Source organism: Heloderma suspectum, chromosome Z (assembly GCF_057233095.1).
Source record: "Heloderma suspectum isolate Gila_16-S chromosome Z, 16-S_ref, whole genome shotgun sequence".
NCBI classification, from domain to species: Eukaryota; Metazoa; Chordata; class Lepidosauria; order Squamata; family Helodermatidae; genus Heloderma; species Heloderma suspectum.
The window spans coordinates 17,107,240-17,129,642 of record NC_139476.1 but is presented as its reverse complement, the minus strand read 5'-3'; the positions used below and the strand labels follow the sequence as shown (position 1 = coordinate 17,129,642).

General features: G+C 47.3%; 1 protein-coding gene across 2 annotated transcripts in view; it reads left to right on the top strand.

Moving 5' to 3' along the window:
• Window positions 1-22,403, top strand: part of GDF15 (growth differentiation factor 15) — a 35,151-nt gene extending 12,748 nt beyond the window's left edge. The window contains exons 2-4 of one of the 2 annotated variants that reach the window (XM_084825793.1): window positions 9,026-9,188; window positions 17,253-18,069; window positions 20,458-22,403. In XM_084825793.1, the coding sequence (XP_084681919.1) occupies window positions 17,772-18,069; window positions 20,458-21,227 (1,068 nt within the window). In that variant the 5' untranslated portion in view covers window positions 9,026-9,188; window positions 17,253-17,771 and the 3' untranslated portion in view covers window positions 21,228-22,403. Of the gene's footprint in view, window positions 1-948; window positions 1,869-9,025; window positions 9,189-11,989; window positions 12,816-17,252; window positions 18,070-20,457 lie in introns of those variants that run through there. The other variant, XR_014786479.1, reaches the window with a different exon arrangement.

The window sequence follows — 22,403 nt, the reverse complement described above, 5'->3', positions numbered from 1 at the left end:
TCTAGTGGAGGGTGGGGTGCAGGGATAAGGGGCGGGGCAAAAGAAAAAAAACATATTTTGGCTTGATGCCCTTACTACCAATAATTAAGGGTTAATTATTCACACATGGTTTGCCCTTCATGTATGATCCAATTGTTTGAGCTGTGGCCAAGATTTCTCTTAATTATCACACAGAAAATCTCCTTTTGGGGAGGGGGGGAGGTAGCTAAAAGTTTAGGCCTGAGTGCTGGATGGCACTAGAAGAGATAGCAGAAGGGGGAAAAAATCTCATAAGTGTTCAACAGTAACACACAATGTGCAAGAAGGTGGACAGCATGGTGGGAGATCCCAAGCCATACTGCAGGTTAGAAGGAAAGAAATGGCAGCTGTTTAAACTTTTACCCAGAAAGTCTCCCCTTTTTGGTGAGAATCAAGAGAAATCTTTTAGCTACGGGGCAAGTAGCCAAATCATAAATGAATGCCCAACTGTGAACAGGAAAGTAATGTTGACCAAGGAGTGATTACTAACCGATGTATGCAAGAATGCGGAAGTGTAACGAGATCTTGGACTGACGGAGAACTTTCGTCCGTACTGGTAATGCTGGATTTCTAACCCGATGAGCAAATTACGATATCCGACGGGGTTCAGTCCCTGCTTGCTAATAATAATTGCCTTATTTGAAGAATGCATTGGTACGTGGCAACTTCAAGGCAGCAAACAGGATTTCTTTTGAAGTGCTTTCTAAAGTGATTTTTAAAGCGAGTCTCTGCCCACTGAAGCCGCCAGAAACAGTAAAACGAGTAAAAAACCTCGGCAAGGATAAAATCATGCTTCTGCTACTGATTCAGAAATCCGAAAGGCCTGGGCAAATCAAGTGTTATCCATGTTTAGGAAGTGCCTTGAGGCTATGCTGGCTGGCTGGGCCGTGATGGGAGTTGCAGTTCAACACATCTTGTAGAGGCACCAGGCTGGCTTAAACAGCGACTAACAATCTCTCGCTGGTGCAGCTGGTTTTAAAAAAAGAATTCAACCAGCTGTTCCCAGTGTGGCTGAATTAGACCAATTCATGGCGGAGAAACCGATTGATAACTTCCAGCCGTGCCAGCTAAATGAAAACTCCGTGGCTAGAGATGGTCTTATCTGTGAATGTGGGCAGTTGGGTAGTTGGAGGAATGTTGCGTTGGAAGAATGCTGCTCTTGCGTTCCATCTGTGGGCTTCCCGGAAGCATCCGGCTGACCTTTGCAGGAGTCAAAACACAGTTAGATGGGCCCCGGGACTGTCCCAGTGAGGCGCTGTGACGTGATGGGTGACACTTGCAACAGTCAGTGATTATCATAGAATCGTAGGGTTGGAAGGGGTCTATAAGACCATTGCGTTCAACCCCCGGATCAATGCAGCAGTCCATTACTTGGCTTCATGGAGAGGCTTGTTTGGTGTTCAGCTGGAATGATTGAAGGGGAAAACTTCCATGTTCAGGGGTCGTCTACACCTAAATATTGGATGCTAGGAGTAAGCAGTGAGCTAACACCCATCATCCCCAGCTTGTGGTCTTCCTGTGCCTGGCCATTGTCAGGAACAGGATTTTTGCCAAGCCTTTTGATGCTCTGACATTAAGCTGCAATCAACGATGTTTTGACATGATCCAGGCGTTTTGAAAAGTGCACATTTTCCTCCTGTTTAGTCACAGGGAAAGACGAGCATTGAGAGACCTCCCTCCCCTTCTGGCTTTTTTCTCCTCCTTGCTGTAATACCTCCCCCACACACATGCGTACACACCGGCGCACACCAGATTTGCACTGGGTAGTGTCTTGGGAGGCACCGCAAAGCCACTGCGAAAAGTTCTATTCTTGGGGACGAGGATATCTGCCAGCCAAGAATTTGGGAAATGTGAGTCAATCCTTTTGAGAGTGAAGGAACCCGTCTCTCCTTCCCCAGCAGGGTTTAGGCAAGAGTTTTTTCCAGCCCTACCTGGAGAGGCCGCCGGGGATCAAGCCTGCAAAACAAGTGCTCTACTGCTGAGCTGTGGTCTTTTCCCTAAAGGCAAAGTGAGATTCTAGCCCTCATGGTTCTGAAAAAAGAGCCAATTTGAATACAAACAGAAGAAGCTGCCATACTGAATCAGACCGTGGGTCCATCTGGTATTGTTGACACTGGCAGCAGCAGCACTCCAGGGTTTCAGGCAGGATCCCTTCCCAACCCTACATTTAACATTCAAATTGATGTTCTAAAATCATAATGCATGCACACTCACACACTTAATCTGGGACTGCTGGCTGGTACATGCTGGGAGTTGTAGGACTCCCCCCCCCCCCATTTAAACATGCATGGGATTGCATCTTTAAGCTATTTAAGCAATACTTTGGAATACATCGCATTTAAAGGGAGGGGGAGTTGGAGAACAGGATTTTTATTGTATTTGCAGTGTGTGTGATTTTGTGTATTTTAATTCTTGATTTTTACAGAGAAGAATCTTCCCTTGATTACGATACTTTGAAATGCACTGGGATTAAATATGGATCTTCTTGTGAAACGGCATTGTGGGTCCCCGCAGACACTTGCCTTGGTGGTGGCCAGGCTCCCTGCCTCTCTTGATTTTTTTTATTTGGGTTATTAAGGTTTAAAAAAATATTTTTAACTGGCAGGGGCTGCCATGCTGCAAAGCAAAGTTCTGCACTCCGGCGCCACCTTTATTTGGGTTCCAAAGAGTGGTCTTGGGTTTATGAGCACAGCTTCCCCACCTCTGCCTCAGACTTGCAGGTTCCTTTTCTTTTGCCTTCTGGAAAAGGAGAGCGTTGCGACTGGCCACGCCTTCCATGGTGGCCATTTTGTGGGAGTGCCCATGACACACTCTCCAAATTCCAAAGGGGCTCACCAACCCAAAAATGTTGGGGACCCCTGGAATACCACCTCCTGCCTTTGCCCAGCCTCCTTCCCCTATCCCAGTTATCCTTGCTGTATTTAGATAACACAAATAAAGGAAAAAAATGTCAAGAGATTTGATAATGGATTTCCTGCTTGCTTTGTCCTTCGGGACATGTTGGAGCTCCTTCTATGAGTGTGCTGAGGTTTGAACACCACTCTTCCTACTCTGTGCACATCACCCCTTGGGCATGATAAATATTCAGTTCCAGGGTTCAAGCATCATCCTCTCCCATAATGCATCTGGCTTGGAAGAGCAATCAGGTGCAGTTGGAGAGAAAAGCGGGATTTCCAGTAGCGACTTTCTAGTAGCAAGTTTCCTAGTATTTGGCAAGAACTGCAGAACAGGCTGGCGTTCCAGCCTGAAGCCACCAAAGTTCTGTTGAAGAGCAGGGGTGTTGAACCCCTTTCATCCTGTAAGCTGAATTCCATTCCAGAGCAGCTCTCTGGGGGCCACATGCCAGGGGTGGGCAAGGCCAAAGGGAAAAGGAGCAGAGTCAAAAAGACCAGGATATTTTTACCTTAATGCTCTCACTGCCTTCGGAGAGGTATTTCAACCTTTTAGATTGAGGGGAAAAGTGTGCAAAAGCTGAGAAAGGGGTGGTACCTGTGGAAGGGGGTGTGGTATTCTGGGAAACCCCAGACCTGATGTTCTGCACTCCTGCTATAGACAAATATGGGAATTTATGCACGAAACGTTTGCCTTGAAATAACTCTTGGGTGTCTACGTCGCGAGCAGCAGAGAAACGGGCAGCGGTGGTACAATTCTTGGGTTTCTAAGGCAGAGCGATTCTCCAGCGCAGAGATCTTATGATTTGGGGGAGAGCCGGGTTCTTCCCCGAAGGTTTTCTGGACATCTGTTGCAAACTCCTGTGCCTCGCCGCCTCCCCGATCCTCAGCAAGCATGTGCTTTTAAGGCATCCGGCCCAGTTGCTCAAGGGCTGCCCGGAAAAGCCAGAACACAGAAACCAACTTTCCTTTGTCAGCAAAACCCCTGCAGGTTCTGCAAACTTGCAAAGGGTTTCCTCAAACCACGGCTGCTTCTTTTTGTCTGTGGCTGTTTCTCAAAGTCAAAGCCCTGATGTTGCACAGGGCAGCGTGGAAAGTGTGCTCTGCAAAAGCGGGAAATGGCGAAGGAAAATTCAAGCCGGAAATCCGGATGTTGTTTTTAGGGCTTCGTTTTCTTTCAGTCCGTCTCTGTGACAATGGCTTTGGGAGACTTTTATTTTTATATTTATTTGTGATGCTTACATGCCACTGAATATAATAAAATCCCCCAGCAGTTCAAGCGGCCTAAAAATCTCTTAAAATTAAGAATTCAACCAAAAAAATGACTACCTGGTTTTGCCCAAAAAATTAACGCTCCAGGAAATAATCAGAGGGACAAAATGCCTTTCTTTCAAGGGAAGGTTAAAACCAGACCTCCCTGACCTGTGGCCCGCCCTATGTGTTGGACTACAGTGCCAGTCCTTCCCGCCATTGGCCATGGCCAAGGAAGGTGGGAGTTGAAGTCCCACCCATCTGATGGGGCAGCAAGCTGGGGAGAGCTGGCAAAAAAAAAAAAGCATTTGGGGCTTTTTAGTTTAGAGATGTGAGTAAAGGTGGTTGGACATAATGCAGGTCTATAAAATTATATATGGTACAGAGGAAGTGCCCCTTCATGGATCACTGCCTTGTTGTGGCGAAAGGACTTGCGTAACTCAGTGAAGCCATAAGCTATGCCGTGCAGGGCCACCCAAGACGGACAGGTCATGGCGGAGAGTTCTGACAAAATGTGGTCCGCTGGAGAAGGAACTGGCAACCCACTCCAGTATTCCTGCCAAGAAAACCCCATGGGACGTATCACAAGCCTAAAAGATATGACACCGGAAGATGAGCCCCTCAGGTTGGAAGGTGTCCAATATACTACTGGGGAAGAGCAGAGGGTATTTCCAAGTAGCGCCAGAAAGAGTGAAGCGGCTGGGCCAAAGCCGAAAGGACACTCAGCTGTGGATGTGTCTGGTGGTGAAAAGAAAGTCCGATACTGTAAAGAACAATATTGTTTAGAAACCTGGAATGTCAGATCAATGAATCAAGGTAAGCTGGAGGTGGTCAAACATGAGATGGCAAGATTGAACATCGACATCTTGGGAATCAGCGAACTAAAATGGACAGGCATGGGCGAATTTAATTCAGGTGACCATCATATCTACTCCTGTGGGCAAGAATCCCTTAGAAGAAATGGAGTAGCATTCATAGTCAACAAAAGGGTGGGAAAAGCAGTACTGGGGTACAATCTCAAAAACGATAGAATGATCTCAGTACGAATCCAAGGCAAACCATTCAACATCACAGTAATTCAAGTCTATGCTCCAACCACTGAGGCCGAAGAAGCTGAGGTTGATCAGTTCTATGAAGACCTACAACACCTTCTAGAACTAACACCAAAAAAAGATGTCCTCTTCATCACAGGGGGTTGGAATGCTAAAGTCGGAAGTCAAAAAATAACTGGGAGAACAGGCAAGCATGGCCTTGGTGTACAAAATGAAGCAGGACAAAGGCTAATCAAGTTTTGCCAAGAGAAAACAAATCATCATCATAGCAAACACTCTTTTCCAACAGCACAAGAGGCGACTCTACACATGGACATCACCAGATGGTCAATATCGAAATCAGATTGATGATGTCCTTTGCAGCCAAAGATGGAGAAGCTCTATACAGTCAGTAAAAACAAGACCTGGAGCTGACTGTGGCTCAGATCAGGAGCTTCTTGTTGCAAAATTTAGGCTTAAATTGAAGAATGTAGAGAAAACCACTAAACCATTCAGGTATGACCTAAATCATATCCCTTATGAATATACAGTGGAGGTGAAGAATAGATTTCAGGGATTAGACCTGATAGACAGAGTGCCTGAGGAACTATGGATGGAGGTCTGTAACATTGTTCAGGAAGCAGCAACTAAATCCATCCCAAAGAAAAAGAAATGCAAGAAAGCAAAGTGGCTGCCTGATGAGGCTTTACAAGTTGCTGAGGAAAGAAGGGAAGCGAAAAGCAAGGGAGAAAGGGGAAGATATACCCAACTGAATGCAGAGTTCCAGAGAATAGCAAGGAGAGACAAGAACCTAACAGAAGCAGATGAAATTAAGAAGAGGTGGCAAGAATACACAGAAGAACTATACAGGAAAGATCTTAATGTCCCTGATAGCCATGATAGTGCGGTCACTGAACTTGAGCCGGATATCCTCGAGAGCGAAGACAAGTGGGCTTTAGGAAGCGTTACTAACAACAAAGCTAGCGGAGATGACAGTATTTCAGCTGAGCTATTTAAGATCCTAAAAGATGATGTTGTTAAAGTGCTGCACTCAATATGCCAACAAATTTGGAACACTCAACAGTGGCCACAAGACTGGAAAAGGTCAGTTTACATTCCAATTCCAAAGAAGGGCAACTCCAAAGAGTGTTCAAACTACCGCACAATTGCGCTCATTTCACATGCCAGCAAGGTGATGCTCAAAATCCTACAAGCTAGGCTTCAGCAGCATGTGAACCGAGACCTACCGGAAGTACAAGCAGGGTTTCGAAGAGGCAGAGGAACTAGAGATCAAATCGCCAGCATTCGCTGGATCATGGAGAAAGCAAGAGAAAAACGTCTATTTCTGCTTCACTGACTACGCTAAAGCCTTTGATTGTGTGGATCACAACAAACTGTGGCAAACTCTTAAAGTGATGGGAATACCAGATCATCTTACCTGTCTCCTGAGAAACCTGTACGAGGGTCAAGAAGCAACAGTAAGAACCGGACATGGAACAACCAATTGGTTCAAAATTGGGAAAGGAAGACGACAAGGCTGCATATTGTCGCCCTGCTTATTTAACTTATATGCAGAGTACATCATGAGAAATGCCGGGTTGGATGAATCAGAGGTCGGAATTAAGATTGTTGGGAGAATTATCAACAACCTCCGATATGCAGACGATACCACCCTAATGGCAGAAAGCGAAGAGGATCTCAAGAGCCTCTTGTTGAGGGTGAAAGAGGAAAGTGCAAAAGCTGGTTTGAAACTCGACATTAAAAAAACGAAGATCATGGCATCTGGCCTCATCACTCCCTGGCATATAGAAGGGGAAGAAATGGAAGCAGTGACAGATTTTATTTTCTTGGGCTCCAAGATCACTGCAGACGGTGACTGTAGCCACGAAATTAAAAGACGCTTGCTCCTTGGGAGGAAAGCTATGGCAAACCTAGACAGCACAGTAAGAAGCAGAGACATCACCTTGCCGACAAAGGTCCGACTAATCAAAGCTATGGTTTTCCCAGTAGCAACGTATGGCTGTGAGAGCTGGACTATAAGGAAGGCTGAGCGCCGAAGAATCAATGCTTTCGAACTGTGGTGCTGGAGAAGACTCTTACGAGTCCCCTGGACTTCAAGGAGTTCAAATCAGTCAATCCTAAAGGAAATCAACCCTGAGTGCTCCTTGGAAGGACAGACACTGAAGCTTAGGCTCAAATATTTTGGCCACCTAATGCGAAGAGAAAACTCCCTGGAAAAGACCCTGATGCTGGGAAAGACTGAAGGCCAAAGGAGAAGGGGACGGCAGAGGATGCGATGGCTAGATAGCATCACTGATGCAATGAATATGAACTTGAGCACGCTCCGAGAGAGAGCGCAAGACAGGAGGGCCTGGCGTGCTCTGGTCCATGGGGTCACGAAGAGTCGGACACGACTGAACGACTGAACAACAACAACAGAGGAAGTGGGCTAGAACTTGGCTCTCTCACTTGTAATGCTAGGAATGTGTGTTCTGCTGAGTTGGACTCGTGGTCCATTTAGCCCAAAATTCTCAACACTGACTGGCAGCAGGGCTTGGGGCAGGAATTTTTACTTGCAGGCACCAGGGATTGAACCCTGGACCTTCTGCATGCAAAGCATACCACTGAGCTCTGGTCTTTTCCCTTAAAGGCCAAGTGCGATGCTAGTCCTCATGGTTTTGAATCGAGCGCTGATTTGAAGAGGAACATCGGAAGCAGCCTTATACAGAGTCAGACCCTGGGCCATCCTGGGCCCACCCTGGGTCAGTGTTGTCGACACTGACTGGCAGCAAGGTGTCAGACAGGAATTTTTACTTGCAGGCACCAGAGATTGAACCCAGGACCTTCTGCATGCAAAGTATACCACTGAGGTACAGTATTTCCCCTGAAAGTCCAAGTGAGATTCTAGTCCTCATGGCTTTGAATCAAGGGCTGTTTTGAATAGGGACATTGGAAGTGGCCTTATACAGAGTCAGACCTTGGGTCCATCCAGCCCAGTATTGTCGACACTGATTGGCAGCAACAGCTCTCCAGGGTTTCAGGCAGGAGTTTTCCCCAGCCCTACCTGTAGACACCAGAGATCGAACCCGGGACCTTCTGCATGCAAAGCAGGGGCTCTGCCCACCAAACTGCGGCTGCAGGACACGAGCCACACAGGAGGCCTTTTGCCCCAAACCAAATTCATCTATGACATCCCTGCCACAAGATAGTGACCCTGTAGAGCCCTTTCTGCCTGAAGCCCCAACTGAGTTTCAGAGATGATCCCAGGAGACACATTTCAGTCGTGGGCGGGCTCAAGGCAAAAGGGGCAGAGCAAAAAAGCATATTTTTAAACTACTCCCCCCCCCCCATATTGTAGCCTAAAGCTCCTACTGCCTGTAACTAAACCTTCGGAGAAGCCTTTTAGAACGGGGTCCTCCTGAGGTCCAAATCCAGCCCTCCCAGGTTCCCCAGATGGCCACACACCCTTCCTTTGACGACGACCCCCTTTCCCCCCATTGTGAATCGTTAGATGGTTTCCCACTTTTGCGTAGTTTTTTTCCCCCATTCTAAATGGTTGAAACGCCTCTCCGAAGGCTGAATTTCCAGCAGCCAGACCTTTAAGAGAAAATAGGCGGGGGTTGCTCAGCCCCCTTTATCCCTTTTGTCCTGCCCACCTCTGGAATGCGGCCCCCAAGAGTCGTTCCAGAATGGAATTTGGCCGCAGAGTGGAAAGAGGCTCTGCACCCCAGCTCAGCAGAGACTTCGGGCATTTCTGTGATACGAGGTTGACTCAGAGAAAGAGCCCTGCAGGATTTCTCACCGATCTGAGTCAGCTTGCTGTCTCCTTTTCAGATCCAGTTCCTGAGACAAAACTTGATCCTGTGGTTCTCGCCCTGGCCTCCATTCACACATGCCTCGGGGAGTGCAGAGAGAAAGGGAAGTCCCCTCCCGGAATATTCTCGAACGGATGAGCCATCTCCACCCATCACCTCTGCCTGAAACACATCATCACAAGGTGACCAGCTCCCAACTGCCTTTTGTCAGATCTCTAAAAGGGTTTGCCTCAAAGTGGACAGAAGACAGATCTCCAGGTTCTTGGACTTCAATGCCCAGAAGCCCCTGCCAACATGGCCAATGGCCAGGAATGCTGAGAGTTGAAGTCCAAATCCTCTAAAGTTTGATTTTCTGCCCACCCCTGCTCTATGCACCTTTCCAAGCCTCCATCTGACCTGGGGCCTCTGGACTGCAACTCCTAGCATTCCTGACCACTGGCCATGCTGGCTGGGGCTGATGGGTGTTGAAGTCCAAGTCACCTGGAGGACATCAGGGTTGAGGAAGTCTGGCTAGCGCCAAGAGCTCTACTTCTACATATCTTAGAGTCCAGAATTACATAGTTGGTCAGGATCCCAAATCGCTTTGCAATCAGAGCTGTTTGCACTGGGCTGTTTGGGATCCTGACAGGTCATTTAGACTGACCCAAACACGTGTTTTGTAACCCACCCAGAAAGCTTTGGGTATTCGGCGGTATAGAAATGTAATAAATAAATACATAATAATAATATATTGCTTTTGGGCATTGTGCTGGGCACTGTTGGATCCAGCAGGACCTTTTGTATGTTCTTATGATATGTACTTAGTCATTCAGGAGGAGAGAAAACCACAGCTCTGGACTTGCATTTCTGTCAACGGCCTGTCTAAGGCTGTTTTTTTCTCTCTCCTTGACTATTTGGCAACCCCAAAGAGAACAAGTGTATTCCTTTAGGGTTGTCAAAACCAAAACAGATCATGGGGAAAGTGGCATTCTTTCGCACCCCAGGTGTCAGAACATTACGTGGATTTTCAGGAAGAAAAAAAGTGGGCCTGATTTTTGTCTAAATATTTTTGTGATGGTTTGTTTTGAAAGCCCCTTGAGTCACCTCCGATTGCCAGTGAACACCCCCCCCCCAAGGCTCGGAGCATTCCCTTTCCAATTGTGTCTGGGCCACCCAGTGCCTTGGCGATTTACAAGCAAGTCACCACCATAAAGCAGGCTGTGACTGTACGGAATGAACCTGTCCAAACACTGGATCCCGTAAAAGTGTTGCTTTGATTCGCTGTTGCTCCCCTTCCCATGTGATTCCAAATGTCTTAGTCAAAGAAAACACAAAAGCCACATTACTAGTTTTTTCTCCCCCCAACCTCCCACCCTGCGCTTGGAAGCGAATTCCTCACCATATTTGATCCAGGAATCCAATTCTATCAGAAACAATCCTTACAAAATAATCATGAATGCCTCACCCCTGCGAGACCCGAGAACTCTTCCTTTTAGGGTGGGGACGAGCAAAACACGTTCAGGAATGCTCAGGATAGAATGCAGATAGGAACGCATTGCTTGGGTTCGCCTTTTCTGGCCCAGTGGTCTCCTTTTGGGGATGGCGGCACTCTGGTGACCTGCAGGTATGTTGGATTACAACTCCCATCTTCCACAGCCAGCATGAAACATAGGAACATGGGAACATAGCCTTCTACTGAGTCAATTCCTTGCTCCATCCAGACCAGTATTGTCAACACTGACTGGCAGCAGTGACTCTTCGGGGTTTCAGGCAGGGCTTTTTCCTGGTCCTACCTGGAGACACTGCCAGGGATCAAACCTGCAGGCCTTCTGCATGCCACGCAGGTGCTTTGCACCATCCCAGGCTGGCTGGGAATGATGGGAGTTGCATTCCAGCACATGGGCAGGACACCAGCTTGGGGAAAGACAGCTGCCTATATTTGTTTTTCAATGAGAAAATTAAACTATCAAAGCTATATCCCAAACATGGCTGTTTTTGCGCCTGATCTCTGCCCCTTGGCGTCGGAATTTGGGGGAACGAAGCTTCGTCAGCGTTCGTGGGTGCTAGGAAGAGACAAGCGTGCCTTACACTCTCGAGCAAAGTCCTCGATCCAGACACAGCCCTGGTGAATGTAGTGCGAACCAAGGAAAGGAAGCTGGAAGTGTAAACACCCAGAGGTCCACATGGCCTCTCCGGAGCTGTTCCGTGCTGCCCCTGGAGGCCTGGCAAGGCAAAGAATCCATGAGTCGGAAGGGGCCATTGAGTCCATCAAGTCCACCCCTGCTCAGTTCAGGAATCTTGTTCGAAGCATCCCTGGTGGGTAGCTGTCCAGTCTCTGCCTGAATACCTCCAGAGATGGAGAGCCCACCACCTCCTTCAGCAATAGATTCCATTATTTGACTGCTCTGCTTGTTAAGATGTTTTTCCTGATGTTCAGCCAAAATCCGCCTTCCTGTAACTTAAGCCTGTTAGTTCGTGTCCTGCAATCTTGGACGATGGAGAACAGATTTTCACCCTCTTCTGTGTGACAACCCTTTAGGGACTGGGAAAATGCTATCATCTCCCCTTCAATCTTCTCTTGCCAAGGCTAAACATACCCAGTTTCTTCCACCTTTCCTCAAAGGACTAAGTTTCTAGCCCTGATAGTCTGTGCTGCCCCTTTCTGAACTTGTTCCGATTCATCTGAATCCTTCGAGTGTGGTTTTCAAAACCGGACACAGAATTTGAGGAGAGGTCTGCCCAGGGCAGCGTAGAGTGGAGCTATCACTTCCCGTGAGTTTGAAACCATACTTCGATGGATGCAACCTAAAATTGCATTTGCCTTTTTTGCAGTCACATCACCTAGCTGGCTCATAATATCCAGTTTATGATCAGTGACACCTCGCAGGTCCCTTTTCACACTATTGCCATGCCAGGAATCCTTGTAATCTCAAAAGCTCACGACTCCTTGAAACTGGGTGAAAAGGTTGCAGTGGGTCAGAGAGACGCTATTCCTCTTTTTCAGCAGCAGGACTAGCTGAGCTCACCTCTGCCACAATGACCCTTGGAAGATGAGTGGAGAAGATCCCTGTCACACTTCCAGATAACGCAGGAGTTGTCTTCCTGGTTCAAAGGCTTTCTGTGAGGCCCGGCATCCTGTTTCCAACTGGGGTCAGCCAGATGATTCCAGTCAGCCTACAACCAGGGATCACGGATGGATGGAAACAACAGCCCTGCCCTGTCCTTTTGTCCCCATCAGAGGCAGAATGCCCTGGAACATGGAGGCCCAAGTCCTGATTAGCTATTATGAGTAATAAGCCTGTTTTCCTGTTTTCTCTCTTGTGTTCACTACTCCGAAATCTATCCTAGATGTGGAGCGGTATATCAATGCTGCAAATACATTGCCTGTGTGGTGTAGCGGCGAGAGTGTTGGACTGGGAGTCGGGAGACCCAGGCTTGAGTCCCCACTTGGCCACGGAAGCTCACTGGGTGACTTTGGGCCAGTCGCAGACTCTCAGCCCAACCAACCTCACAGGGTTGTTGTTGTGAGGCTAAAGTGGAGAGGAGGAGGAGGAGGAGAATGTAAGCCGCCTTGGGTTCCTTAAGGAGGAAAAAAGGAAGGATACAAATGTAATAAATAAATAACTTTAATTGCAATAGCCAATCCTTAGCTGCCGCTTGTGTGAACAGTCCCCAGTCCTGATGAGATTAAAGCGAGGATGTATTTATTGGTGTGTTTATTATTTATTTAGTGTATTTATTATTTATTTGCATTTTTTTAAATGGGATGCTATTTACATTGTTGTTTTTTGAGATAATTTTAATTTTTTTTAACTATAAATGCCACATACAATGAGTGATGCACAACATTACGCAAAGCAATCACAGAATCATAGAAGAGTAGGGTTGGAAGGGGCCTATAAGACCACTGAGTCCAACCCACTGCTCAGTGCAGGAATCCAAGTCAGAGCATCCCTGACAGATGGCTGTCCGACCTCGTCTTCAATGTCTCCAGTGTGGGAGAGCCCACCACCTCCCCAGGTAATTGGTTCCATTGTCGTATTGCTCTTACAGTCAGGAAGTTTTTCCTGAGGTTCAGCCGGAATCTGGCTTCCTGCAACTTCAGCCCATTCTTCCGTGTCCTGCACTCTGGGATGATCAAGAAGAGATCCTGGCCTTGCTCTCTGTGGCAACCTTTCAAGTACTTGAAGAGTGCTATCAGATCTCCCCTCAATCCTCTCTTCTCAAGGCTAAATATGCCCAGATTTTCCAGTCTCTCCTCACAGGGCTTTGTTTCCAGTCCCCTGATCATCTTTGTTGCCCTCCCCTGAACCCTCTCCAGCTTGTCTGCATCCTTCTTAAAGTGTGGTGCCCAGAACTGGACACAGCCCTCCAGATGAGGCCTAACCATTGCTGAGTAGGGGGAAACTAGTACTTCCCGGGATTTGGAAGCTATGCTTCTATTAATGCAGCCCAAAACAGCGTTTGCCTTTTTTGCAGCCACATCACATTGTTGGCTCATATTCAGCTTGTTAAATGCGTCCCATCTCTGGGGTTCTAGAATAAGCTATATGCATTCCTTTTTCACTTCTACGTGTCCCCACTGATTTACGAAATCTAGAAGCCACTTGAATGCTAAAGCGAGATTCCCACGTGGGGAATGGTAAAGAGAAAAAGAATCAAATGACATTTAAAACCTCGACCCATAAAATTGTGGTTGGTCATTCAGGAAAACTTGTTTATGTAAAAACGTCTTTAGCAGATGCCAAAAACAGCATTCTTGGCTCCTGCCGAGCCTCAACCGACCAGGAATTCCAGAGAGAGCCAGCGAATGCACTGAAAGCTCTACTCTGAGCAGACTCTAAGTGGGCTTCAGGTCCAGGTGCCTCCACCAAGAACGCCTCCTGCAATGACCTCAGTGGCTGGGCAGGCGGATAAGGGAGAAGGCATCATGTAGTACTGAGACCTTCTATTTTTAATTTCTTCCTCACATCTCCACATCCCGGGTTGATTAGACCTTGATACAGCAATAGCCAACCCTTCAGCCTGGCCGAGGAACAAAAAAGTTGGTCCTGTGAACCTGGCCTGTGCGATCCCAAAGAGGCCGGGCCGTTCTTAGGCAGAGGAAATGCTTCCGTCATGCTTCCGTCGTGCATTAAAAATGCTTCCGTCGTGCATTAAAAACGTGGTTGTTCAGGCAGGCATTTGGGGTGGGTTAGGGTATTTTAGAAAATGTTTTTATTGTAGAATTTTATTGTTTTAAACTGTTTTATTGTATGTTGTACATCGCCCAGAGTGGCTGGGTGACCAGCCAGATGGGCGATTAATAAATGTAATAATAAATAAATAAATAAATAAATAAATTGGGCACCAAGAGCTCCCGGGTACCAATCGAAGCCCAGCCAGGCAACAGCAAAAGTAGCCAGGCAGAGCTGGGCATACAGTCAAGGGAAAGGCCGTGTCCATTTTAAATCACAGCATTTCCCCTGGCGTGAGCAGCGGCAAGCCTAACCGACCACTCATCAACTTTGCAGGGTGCGCAGCCAATTGGTGCGCAATGGCGGTTGTGGAAAAGCGTGTGTGTCCGAAGCAGCGCTTTTGCATGTTTGGTGCGCCACTGCGGATTCTCGCCTTGCCCTCCATCTAAACAAAAAGCGAACGTGCGAAAGGGGGTCCCATGCTGCAGGTTGGAACTGGGAGGTGGCTACAGTACAGTGACACTGATACACGCTGCAATGTTCAAGAAAGGAAATAAAAATTTGTTGTTGTTGTTGTTCAATCGTTCAGTCGTGTCCGACTCTTCGTGACCCCATGGACCATAGCATGCCAGGCCTTCCTGTCCTGCGCTCTCTCCCGGAGCGTGCTCAAGTTCATATTCATTGCATCAGTGATGCTATCTAGCCATCTCATCCTCTGCCGTCCCCTTCTCCTTTTGCCTTCAGTCTTTCCCAGCATCAGGGTCTTTTCCAGGGAGTTTTCTCTTCGCATTAGGTGGCCAAAATATTGGAGCTTCAGCTTCATTATCTGTCCTTCCAATGAGCACTCAGGGTTGATTTCCTTTAGGATGGACTGATTTGACCTCCTTGCAGTCCAGGGCACTCGTAAGAGTCTTCTCCAGCACCACAGTTCGAAAGCATCAATTCTTCGGCGCTCAGCCTTCCTTATAGTCCAGCTCTCACAGCCATACGTTGCTACTGGGAAAACCATAGCTTTGATTAGACGGACCTTTGTCGGCAAGGTGACGTCTCTGCTTCTTACTATGCTGTCTAGGAGTGCCATAGCTTTCCTCCCAAGGAGCAAGCATCTTTTAATTTCATGGCTACAGTCACCGTCTGCGGTGATCTTGGAGCCCAAGAAAGTAAAATCTGTCACTGCTTCCATTTCTTCCCCTTCTATATGCCAGGAAGTGATGGGGCCAGATGCCATGATCTTCGTTTTTTTAATGTTGAGTTTCAAACCAGCTTTTGCACTCTCCTCTTTCACCCTCAACAAGAGGCTCTTTAGATCCTCTTCGCTTTCTGCCATTAGGGTGGTATCGTCTGCATATTGGAGGTTGTTGATAATTCTCCCAGCAATCTTAATTCCGACCTCTGATTCATCCAACCCGGCATTTCTCATGATGTACTCTGCATATAAGTTAAATAAGCAGGGTGACAATATGCAGCCTTGTCATACTCCTTTCCCAATTTGGAACCAATCGGTTGTTCCATGTCTGGTTCTTACTGTTGCTTCTTGACCCTCGTACAGGTTTCTCAGGGACAGGTAAGGTGGTCTGGTACTCCCATCTCTTTAAGGATTTGCCACAGTTTGTTGTGATGCACACAATCAAAGGCTTTAGCGTAGTCAATGAAGCAGAAATAGACGTTTTTCTGGAATTCTCTTGCTTTCTCCATGACCCAGCAAATGTTGGCGATTTGATCTCTAGTTCCTCTGCCTCTTCAAAACCCAGCTTGTACTTCCGGTAGTTCTCGGTTCGCATACTGCTGAAGCCTAGCTTGTAGGATTTTGAGCATCACCTTGCTGGCGTGTGAAATGAGCGCAATTGTGCGGTAGTTTGAACACTCTTTGGCATTGCCCTTCTTTGGAATTGGAATGTAAACTGACCTTTTCCAGTCTTGTGGCCACTGTTGAGTGTTCCAGATTTGTTGGCATATTGAATGCAGCACTTTAACAGCATCATCTTTTAGGATTTTAAATAGCTCGGCTGGAATACTGTCAACTCCGCTAGCTTTGTTGTTACTAATGCTTCCTAAGGCCCACTTGACTTCACTCTCTAGGATGTCCGGCTCAAGTTCAGTGACCGCACTATCATGGCTATCAGGGACATTCAGATCTTTCCTGTATAGTTCTTCTGTGTATTCTTTCCACCTCTTCTTAATCTCATCTGCTTCTGTTAGGTCCCTGCCTTCTTTGTCCTTTATCATGCCCGTCTTTGCACAAAACGTTCCCTTGAGATCTCCAATTTTCTTGAAGAGATCTCTAGTCTTTCCCATTCTGTTGTTTTCCTCGATTTCTTTGCACTGTTCATTTAAGAAGGCCTTCCTGTCTCTCCTTGCTATTCTCTGGAACTCTGCATTCAGTTGGGTATATCTTCCCGTTTGTCCCTTGCTTTTCGCTTCCCTTCTTTCGTGAGCTACTTGTAAAGCCTCATCAGACAGCCACTTGGCTTTCTTGCATTTCTTTTTCTTTGGCACGGATTTCGTTGCTGCCTCCTGAACAATGTTACGGACCTCCGTCCATAGTTCCTCAGGCACTCTGTCTATCAGGTCTAATCCCTGAAATCTATTCCTCACCTCCACTGTATATTCATCAGGGATATGATTTAGGTCATACCTGAAAATAAAAATAGAACGGGGCAATATTCTTGGTGGGAGATTCAGGACAGATCAAAGGAAAGACTTCTTCACACAGCGCAGAGTTAAACTGTGGAACTCCCTACCACAGGACGTAATGATGGCCACCCATTTGGATGGCTTTAAAAAGGGGTTGGATGAATTCCTGGAGGAGGAGAAGGCTATCCATGGCTACTAGTCCTCATGGCTCTGCACTACCTCCAGCGCCAGAGGCAGTGATCCTATGTACACCAGTTGCTGGGGAGCATGGGTGGGAGGGTGCTGTTTTGCTCATGCCCTGCTTCTGGGTTCCTGGTCGACAGCTGGTTGGCCACTGTGTGGACAGAATGCTGGACTAGATGGACCCTGGGTCTGATCCAGCAGGGCTCTTCTGATATTCTTATTTTCAGTTCCTTTCCTAATTACATCTAAAAATGGAATCTCTCCTTTTCACAGCAGCTACACACTGGGTCAACATTGCCACTGAGCTGTCCACTATAACCCCGAGATTTCTGTCTTGGCCAGTCACTGCTTGAAGCACACCTTGGACACCCAAAGACCCTGAGACAGCCCTGCAAAGCAGATGCAGCTGAACTTTGCTGTATAAAAAGAAAAGCCAGAGCCACCCGTAAAGCATCTTCCCATGGTAAAACAGACCTGTCTCCATAGCTGCAAAAAAACACACACAACTGTAAACAGCTAGGATTTGAGGCTGTCAAATTCTCCCCAGAGGGATGGCTCTTTTTCATTCTCCTTCTCCCCTGGATTCCTCCTGCCGCTGTGTTTACTCTTTTGCTGAGTTACGCAATGCCAGTGAGTCAGGCAAAGTTCGCCTCTGGTATAAAGCAAGGCTCTGGTCCATTTCATTCATTCGTGGCACAAGCAACGGGTAAAAAAGGGGGACTCCTTTCTGTATAAATACAGTCAGGGAAATTGCCAAAGAGGCGTTCTGCCTGGCATACCGACTTTTACGCAATGCCGACATTCTTGCGACGGGATGGCGGGTGTCTGATCACCGGAATATCGCTACTCATCCTCCTCTGTGGTGTGAATCCAAGGCCGCATGGGGGACAGCATGGGTTCCAGATCGAGGCCGTTAAGCAGGGCATCCTGGCAAAGCTGGGCCTGCAGAGACCTCCAACCCCCCTGGAGGCACCGGGGCAAGAGGGGGTCGAAAAGGCCCAGCGACTCTACGGGGAGTTGCTGGCACAACTGCGCAGAAACCAAACTCTGCCACGAACAGCCCACATGGTCCACTTTCTGAGGCCGAAATGTAAGTGATCACCTTTTCACTGTGTGTGTGTGTTTGTTAAATGTGTCCTAAAATAAACTTCTCTGGAGGTTGACAATTCAAAAGATAATAATTGAAATAATAGTAATAATAATAATAACTAATAATTAATTATAATAAACAATATAAAACTAATACACACAGCAACGCGGCATAAAATACAATTATCAGGTGTAAGAAGTAAAAGCGCATTACAGGGACTTAAAAAATAAAACACAATAATACTAAAATAGTCCACTTCTTGGGCCATCCTCTCCTCAGAGTTTAATGTTCAGGCCATGGGTTTTATGGCTTCCCCCCTCTCCACTTCAGTTTCAGAAGGATCGCTCTAGGGCAGCCAGGTTTTTGGACTTCAACTCCCATCAGCCCAAGCCAGCTTGTCCAATGATCAGGAATTCTGGGAGTTGTAGTCCAAAACAGCTGAGGGGCCAGTTTGGGAGGAGAGGTGCTCTCAGGTGTGCTGCTAATGCGATCCCTGCGATCCCTTGAGGGCTCTGAGCTGGTTCTTGACATCAGGGGCATATTTGGACGCTGCAGGCTTAAAAGACGGTTTGAGCTTCATTTCCAGGGAATGCAAGAACAGTAGCTGTGCGAAGGGAAGGGAAGGGGCAGAACCTGCGATTTCCAGAGGAGAATTCTCTGCATCCATGTGCCCAATTATAACATCCCCAAAAAGCTTTGTGGGAGCAGGAAGCCATGACAGCTAAAACCAGCATGCCAGTTTTACATGTTTGTAGTGCAGACAGGCTGATGTTTCTGAATGACTTCGGAAGCTCTGACCCTTTGGTGAAAGGTCTCTAAGGGTCCTACAATCCTATGCATGTTCAGACACGAAAAAAGTCCTACAACTCCCAGCATGCCCCAGACAGCAAAGCTGTATGACTTTTTTCTGTTTAAACATGCATAGGATTACGCCCTAAGGGTCCTACAATCCTATGCGTGTTTAGACAGAAAAAAAAGTCCTACAGCTCCCAGCATGCCCCAGCCATCCATGGGGAATGCTGGGAGTTGTGGGACTTTTTTCTGTATAAACATGCATTGAACTGCATCCTATGGGTGTGTCCCGAATTTAGTCTCTCCATTTTGGGTTGAGTGTTTCGAGTTGTCCCAGGAAGAATCGAATCGGGGCGTCTCAGCGTCACAAGGCTTTAAAACTAGTTTCAGTCATTCCAGCTCCCCCAGCAAAGCTGGTTTGTTGGTTGGTTTCATTTCTATACCACCCAATAGCCGAAGCTCTCTGGGCAGTTCACAAAAATTAAAACCAAAGAGCACACAATAAAAAAATATAAAATATATAAAACATTAAAACCACATTATAACAATACAACTAGAATAAAACCAGAACAAAACATTAAGGGATGTTCATCCCAACCCTTCAAAAATGTCCCCACCCCACCCCACCCCAGGTAGCTTTTCAAAAACAAAACACATAGTTGGTAAATTGTGGCCAGTAATTTAAAACATGAATACAATTCATAATAATTAAAGATCGGCAATATAAAAATTGACTCAGTAAAGCAGCAGGTAAGGGCAATGTACTGCCCTGATACTGGGGGTGGCATATTGCCATGAGGACTAGTAGCCATTGATAGCCTTTTCCTCCAGGAATTTGTCCAACCCCCTTTTAAAGCCATCCAGATGGGTGTCCATCACTTCATCCTTGGCAGTGAGTTCCATAGTTTAACTCTGTGCTGTGTGAAGAGGTCCTTCCTTTGATCTGTCCTGAATTTCCCACCAATTAGCTTCATGGGATGACCTCAGGTTCTAGTATTTTGAGAGAGGGAGAAAAATGTCTCCTTCTCCACATCAGGCATAATTTTGTAGGCCTCTCTCACATCTCCCCTGACCCTCCTTTTTTCCAAGCTAAAGAAGCCCAGCTGCTGTAACCTCTCATAGGGGAGATGATCCATCCCCTTAATCATTCTAAGTCCCCCTTTCTGCCCCTTTTCCCACAATGCAATACCCTTCTTTAGGTGTGTGGCCAGAACCATACACAGTATTCCAAGTGTGGTCGTACCCTAGATTTGTACAAGGGCAGAACAATATTGGCAGTTTTATTTTCCATTCCTTTCTGAATCATGCGCAATATGGGATTTGCCTTTTTTGCAGCAACCCCATACTGGGTCGACATCTCCATCGTTGCCGTCCACCACAGCCCCCAGACCTCTTTCTTGCTGCCAGTTCAGATCCCAACAGCTTCTATGGAAAATTAGACATTTTTGCCCCAATGGGCATCACTTTTTGCTTGCTTATGTTGAGCTGCATCTGCCATTTTCCCAGTTTTGAGAGATCCTTCTGGAGCTCTTTGCAATGCTTTTTTGTTTGTCTGAGACCAACTTTCTGTCTGTCTGTCTTTCTCTCCCCGGGCAGTGACGCCTATGGGTGAAGCCTCCCCTGGAAACTTGCAGGTCAGCAACGAATTCCTCTACAGTCTGGAACTGTCCAGGACAGCAACACTTCACCAGAATCTTCATGTTCTGCGTGCTGAGCTGATGCTCTTCAAGCAAGCGCTTGACCTCCCTGGCCTCTCCCAGTCCAACTTGACATGGCCAGCTCGGGTGAAAATCTACCAACTGCCCGCATGGGGAGGAGCGGCTCCCGCACTGCTGGCTTCCCAGGAGATCTTGACTGCCTCACAGACCCTCAGCCTCAGGGACGCCGTGGAGCAGTGGCTAGCGAGCCCTGAGCCCGGGCTGCGTTTGGGACTGGTGTTCTCCCCAGATGCGGGCCAGTGGCTGGAGGGGGTGGAGGCACTGCCGTTGATGGTGGAGACACAGGAACGGGGGCGGACGAGGAAGGCCAGGCAGCTGGAGCAGGAGGAGTGTGGGAAGGGCGACGGGAAATGCTGCCTGCGCTCACTCAAGGTCTCCTTCGAGGCCATCGGCTGGTCTGACTGGGTGGTGGCCCCCCGGAGCTATTCCATGAACTTCTGCGAGGGCTCGTGCCCACACAACTACAAGCCGGCCAGCATGCATACCCAGATCAAGTTCCGGCTGCACAGCCTCTCCGGGGAGACCCCAGCCCCGTGCTGTGTCCCCGCCGCTTATGAGCCCATGGTGCTCATGCATTATGGCAGCGACGGGAACATGGCCGCCCAGCTCTTTGATGACATGATAGTCACACGGTGTCACTGTGCATGATGTTCCAAGGTTCATGGCTCAAATAGCTCAGCTGCTCCTTTGGGTACCATTTTGGTTCAATTTAGGCTATCTTTTCCTGGCCCGTCATCCCAACCTATCAGGGATGACATGGCCCATGTGACGACCTCATGGCACCATCCCATAAACAATCACTGCCTTGGGAAGACTCCAGACTTGAAAGGTAGCTAAGAAATAAATGAGGTGAAATTAGATTGGGGAACACTGCCAACCCAGTTCCAAGGGAGGGCTGTTGCTTCTTGTCCTCTTTCTGAATGGGTGAGCACTTTTGGGGGGCCCATTTGAAGCTCCTGATAAATGAGCATCAAAGGAGGGGTGCTTTATGCAGCTGAAAAAAAATGTAGGTGAAATGGCCCCCCTGGGCACATACACAGTTTTGACCTTCCAGTAGCAATTGTCCAATGGTGCAGCTGAAGGTTTCCTGATTGTTTGGGATGGTGACCATTGCAACAGATGGACATAACTCCAAGAATTCTCCAGTTTCGATTTTTCTAACTAGCAAAAAACTAGCACATGCACTCCTGTTTATTTAGTTTTTTAAACGTGCAATATGCCTTACATGTCTACTCAAATGTAAGCTGCACAGGTGGGTGTTGGATCCAGAGCAAAAAAAATGGGGGGGATCCTCCATTTTCTTTGGAACTTGGGTTTTTGGTCTCCTCCTTCACAGTCCCATCCCTTTGCCTCAGACCTGCCCCACCCAACACTCCAAAATTGAAATGCAAAAAGAAAAAAGGAAGAAGAAAAGGCCTTTTGCTCTTTTTCTTTCGTCATGACTAGGTCACTTCTTGGGGTGGGGCTGAGGGAGAGACAGACAGCACCAAATCCCCCTCCTTCTTGACTTGCAAGTTCTCGCACTTTACAAAGCAAAAGGGTGAATAATAAATGTCCATAATAATTAATAATTCTTTTGATGTGCATTTTAAAAATGGGCTCTCAGGGGAGGCGCCTTGCCAAGCACCTGGGCAGAACCTCAAATTGTTATTTTTTTATGACTCGGAATGGTTTTTATTATCCTGTCATCTTTATTTATTGTTTGTTAACTTATTCTCGTTTCTGTCGACAGCATTTTGGTTGTGTTCTTTGTTGGTATTATTTATATGAGAATATTTACGTGGGGGTGGGGCGTGGAATAAATAAGAGAACAATAAAATTCTT